The following is a 5,313-nucleotide window of genomic DNA, read 5'->3' as shown; positions in this document are numbered from 1 at the left end:
TTGCAACAAAGAAAGCATTGACAAACCAATGAGAATCGTTGCAACATAACATTCCGATTAATTGCAGCATGTCGAAGCAATGCATGTAACATTAAAACCCCCAAATTAAACTACTTCTCACTCCCACACGTTTGAGGCGATGTCTTCGCCGCTTCAAGCTCCTCTCAGACGACAAATCTGACTTGTTGAAGCCAGATCGGTCCATCTAGACTCATTCCCCTTGATCCACCGTCTTACTGAACTCAAAACACTAAAGATAACCTTTTCATCGAGCTGCACTGTGAGCAGCATCCATGGCAGCAAGCTCCAGCCAGCACCCAACTGCAGCAACAAAAGAGAGTGACCGTTAGTGTATCTGAGAGGTGTTGCAAGATGAGCGACACTGTATCCGGATTCAGGACGGTAGGTGTGAGATGAACTGAAAAGGAGAAAAAAAAGGGGGAAGGAGCCTCCAGCACGCAAGTTGTCACAATGCTTTTTTTTAGTAGTCAAGGGGGGGGGGGGGGGGATCGCCAGAACCCTTATGAGTCCGAGTTTACAACAGGAGGGGAAGGTAGTCACGTCACAGACCGACGTGTTCCAATTAAACCGAACACAATAGTCAGAAGCCAAATGCTAAGGGAAATACATAAAAACTGTATCGCCTAAGAGCATCTCTAGCCGCGCCCCCCATTTGGCGTCCGGCGCAGCCGTTTCTTAGGGTTCCGCCGTGATCCAGCCGCGTCCCCCAATACCAACTCCCCCAAAAATTGAAATCGGGCAAAATTTAACTAAATTCGGCAAAATTTAAATGAAGTAGGTGAAATTTAACTAAACTCTACGAAATTTAATTCAACATAAAGTTTTTATTACATAATTCTAAAATAGAAAAACGGTCGCGCTAGTCTGAAGTCGGCGAGGTAGGCGTCGTCGGAGTCGAGGGTGATCGGCTCCACCTTCACCTCCGGCTTCGGCCTCTTCCCCGCATTCTTCTCGGCCGCCTCCCTCGCCGCCTCTTTGGCGCTCCATGCCTCGGCCTCGGCATCCGTCATGGCGAGGCCGAGGCGCTTTGCCTCCTCGGCCTCGCACTGACGGCCAGAGGGAGTAGTAACGCGGAGGGAGCAATAGCGCGGAGGATCGAGCCGAGGAGGGTCCGCGCCGCCATCCTCCGCAGGTGACCGCGGATCCACCGGATCTAGCCCGGATTACGCCGGGGCTGCCTATATCTGGCCGTCACCGGGTCACCATCGCCGAAGAAGGACCATGGAGGGGAGGTGGATGGGGCAGAGTCACGGAAGGACGCGAGGCTCGTGGTACAAGGTGCAGGCAAGGCTTAGCAGCAGCCCTGCCGCCACCATCCTTGTCGGCTAGGCAAGAGCCGGCTGCCTTCTCCGGTGGCGGCGAGGGGTAGGTTGGAGGTGGCGGCGCTCGGGGGGGTGGGGGGTGGGAGGAGGGGGACCTAATCGCCCCCCCAGTCGCCCTGGAGAGGACGATGCGAGGGCCCTCTACCGTCGACTTCAGTTTTCAGTTTTGACTTTATCCCGGTCACAATGCTTTGGTAACCAGCATGTGGCCGATCCAATTGAGAGGGATCGGTCGATTGAAGGGAACCATTTGCAAAATTAGATCATCTAGATAATATAGAGTAAAGCTTGAATTCTGCTGAATGCCCTCCGATTCATAAAAAGTGTCATCCATTTTGTACTAAGTTAGTACAAATTTGTACTAAGTGGACGATACTTTTTATGAATCGCAGGGAGTACAAGCTAGTTGTAAATGGTCACATATTTTTTTTTTGAACAGTGGTTACGTGTTAATTGGAAGAGTTTAGTTTACAATCGTGCATAATCTGGCTCAACGCGGGGAGGGCACAAAATCATGCATAACACCACTACCACTCGACACACTACGGCACCAGCGTGCAATACAATTGGCCGATTCATTACAAGTACGACTGACTTTTCTGAAACTTATACCTGGGTCAACAGCAACCAATCTCTTAACGTGGGCAATGCAGCCAGTAATAGCAGAGCGCTCAGTTTCCTTGTTGTTTATCGCCTGGATGACCGAGGAAGAATCGCATTCCACTATGATAGGAAGAGGAGACAAGTGCCTGAGCGCCTGGATACCATGAAGACAGGCTGAAGCTTCAGCCATATCTGCATCGATGCAATTTTCAATAGTGCTCCAGGCAGAGCCGAGGACAACACCTCTATGGTCACGAAGGATAGCGCCCCAAGCCGCGGAATTATCCTGCTGAAGAAAGCTTCCATCAACATTAAGTTTAACATAAGTTGCATCAGGTGGATCCCAAGTTTGCTGGAGAAGTTTGTGCAGGAGCACTAGGGCCATCAATCACGTTTTTTCCTTTGGAATTTGCAGCAGAAGATTTCTTGTTCTTGATACCTGCAAGTGTTTCCACATAGTTAAACAGAAACTGAGCAGATGCCTGGACAGAACTTGTCGAAAATAATGTCATTCCTTAGATGCCATGCACGCCAAATGGTCAGATATTTTTAATCAGAACTTGCAAATATTTACTTAACACGCAGTGTACACATGGAAATTTCAATTTTTCAGGTTCCAGAAACCAGTGAAGTGGTACTACGAGGTATGATGGTTAGGACATCTAAAAAAAGGGTACTGCATATGATAGTTAGTAGAGTAGATTATTTAGTGAGCCCCCAAAAAATGAACATAAAACGAGGGTAAGCAATAGCAGTGTAGTCGGAACAATCAGAACAATTAAAAACCTACTCATTGTTACTCTAAAAAACACTGTACATGCAAAACAATACAGGCCAAGTCAATCTCGTTCGTTTCCCAGTTTTCCTCCACCTTGCATTTCTCCCCCGCTTTCGCTCTCCTCACGTCGTCACTTCCCTCAAATCCAAGATCAGACCCCACTATACATGGAGCAGAACCCTTAAACACTATATGCAAACAAGCGTCTTTTGAGGGGCGCTGGCGAGGGCCTGACTTATTCTTTCCTGGCGACATGGCGTTGGCTTTGGAGCGAGCCTGGCGCTCGCTAGCCACCAAGCTCTGCTTTCGCTCGCCGACGAGGAACGCACCCGGCGGACATGCTACGCCGACGGCGGTGGCAGATGAGGAGACGGAGGAGGAGGACTGCGAGTCGCCGGTGTCCACGTGGCGGCTGTCGAGGTCCGGTAGTCGGAGCTCCACGGTGAGACTTATTCCGTTCCAACCACATGTGCCCTTGTTTTCTTTTTAACGAGGGCATGGGCGCATGGCTTAGATTGGAGGATCGCCGGCTTTTCAATTTAGATATCTAGACACCGTGGAGTCGTCTTCTTATCCCGATCTGTAGGTGGCGTATCTACGATTTTGAATGTTTGTAATTCCATAAGTATATGCAACGAAATATCTTTTTTGTTAGTTGTGCCGGCCGGTTTTAACATACCACTCGAAGTGTTAAATCACACGGTACTTTGCATCCAAAATGATAAATAAGCACTAATAACTCTGCTTTGTTCATCTTGTTGATTTCAGAATGTCTGCGCGATTTGCCTGGGTGGCATGAGGGCAGGAAAGGCAGTGTTTACCGCCGAGTGTTGCCACAAGTTCCACTTCCACTGCATCTCTTCCAACGTGGAGCAAGGCAGCCATGTCTGCCCGATATGCCGCGCCGTCTGGATGGAGATACCTCTCCAGGCAAATGCCGCGCATGGAACAACCAAGATAAACCCGCTGGGTTGGCCCCAGCAGGAACGCAGGCTGATCTCTCGCGTGAACCGGCAGTACGGGACGCTTCCCGTGTTCCACGAGTCACAGCCAGAGTTGGGCACCGGAAGAACACGACCCAAGGATACAGCCGTGGGTTACGTTGAGATCATGGTGTACACTGAAGTCCCGGCTATCCAGAAGTCCGTGACAAGGGAGACGTTCGACATCTTGATCCACCTCAAGGCTACGGCGGCGACGCCGGCGAGCTGGCCTCGCGCAGCGATCGATCTCGTGGCGGTGCTCGACTTGAGCGGGGGCATGGCGGGCACCAAGCTTGTGCTCTTCACGCGTGCCATTAGCTTCGTGATCCAGAGCCTTGGCCCCAACAACCGGCTCTGTGTACTCACTTCCCAGCATTCGGCTTGTAGGCTCTTCCCGTTTCGGAAGATGACCGCGTCTGGGCAGCAACAGTCGTTGCAGGACATTGCAGGATGCCTCAGTACCGCCGACGGTGGCTCGGACATCGGCGAAGCACTAAGGAAGGCTGGACGAGCAACGGAGGATCGACAGGAGAGGAACCCCGCGTGCGGCATCATCCTTCTCTCCGGCAGCCAAGACAACCATGGCGGCAGCTGGAGGCACCGAGACTACTGCTACAGTGACTCCGTCCTAGGCTCTGTCCGGCCGGGATCAGGCCATCACGTGCGGATCCACGCCTTCGGGCTGGTCGTGGATCACAGACCCAAGGTCATGGCTATGCGTGCCGTCGCCGAGGCATCCGGCGGCACGTTCTCCTTCATCGGCGACGTCGGCTCGATCACGGACGAGTTTGCCCGGTGCATCGGCGACCTGCGCGGTGTAGTGGCACGGGAGACGTGTCTGAGCATAAGGTGCGTACAGCAAGGCGTGCTTCTCACCTCCATCCGTTCCGGTGGGTGCGCGAGCACGGTGGACGACGAAAGACGGTGCGGGTCCGTCGATGTCGGCGACCTTTATGCTGGGGAGGAGAGGGACTTTCTGGTCACCGTGCACGTCCCTGCCGTGCTTGGTGGTCAAGACGACTCTGCTCTGATCATGCCGAGTTGTACTTACCGGCGGCCCGCCGCCACGGTGACCATGGACACGGAGCTTGTCCAGGTAGAAAGCAACCCGGTGGTTGTCCGTCGCCCGACACATTTGGTGAGCTCATCATCCGTAACATCTCTCGAGGTCGAGCGTGAGCGGCAACGTCTCTACGCCGTCAAAGACATTGCTGCGGCACGAGACGCCGCTGAGCAAGGCAAATTCGCGAGAGCCGTGTCGATCTTGGAAGGGAGACGGAGGAAGGTCGAGTCACGGGCAATGCTGTGGGCAGATGCGCGCACCCTGGCATTTGTCGCTGAGCTGAGGGAGATGGAGGACAGGGTAGCGACCCGGCGGCGGTACGAGGAGACCGGCCGCGCGTACATCCTTGCGGGCCTGAGCGCCCACTCGTGGCAGCGCGGCGCCGACTCTACAGACGACCTCACCTGCCTCACACACTCTTACCAGGCGCCCTGCATGCTAGACATGTCCTCTCGGTCGCAGAGGCTCCTGCCTGAGGCTGTCGAGGAGATGAACCATTTGCCAGTCCCCGGGATAGATTCAACCTATTTTGCAGGCCCATGA

The 5,313-nt window shown here is 53.2% G+C and overlaps 1 protein-coding gene across 1 annotated transcript; it reads left to right on the top strand.

Moving 5' to 3' along the window:
• Positions 1 to 2,977: 2,977 nt before the first annotated feature.
• LOC100840742 lies at positions 2,978 to 5,313 on the top strand. The gene is made up of 2 exons (XM_014900510.2): positions 2,978 to 3,166; positions 3,493 to 5,313. The coding sequence occupies exons 1-2, from the start codon at positions 2,978 to 2,980 to the stop codon at positions 5,311 to 5,313; spliced, it is 2,010 nt and encodes a 669-aa protein (XP_014755996.1).

This window comes from Brachypodium distachyon, chromosome 3 (genome assembly GCF_000005505.3).
Source record: "Brachypodium distachyon strain Bd21 chromosome 3, Brachypodium_distachyon_v3.0, whole genome shotgun sequence".
NCBI lineage: Eukaryota > Viridiplantae > Streptophyta > Magnoliopsida > Poales > Poaceae > Brachypodium > Brachypodium distachyon.
Note: the sequence above shows the minus strand (reverse complement) of the source record. Positions and strands in the feature narration are given on the sequence as shown.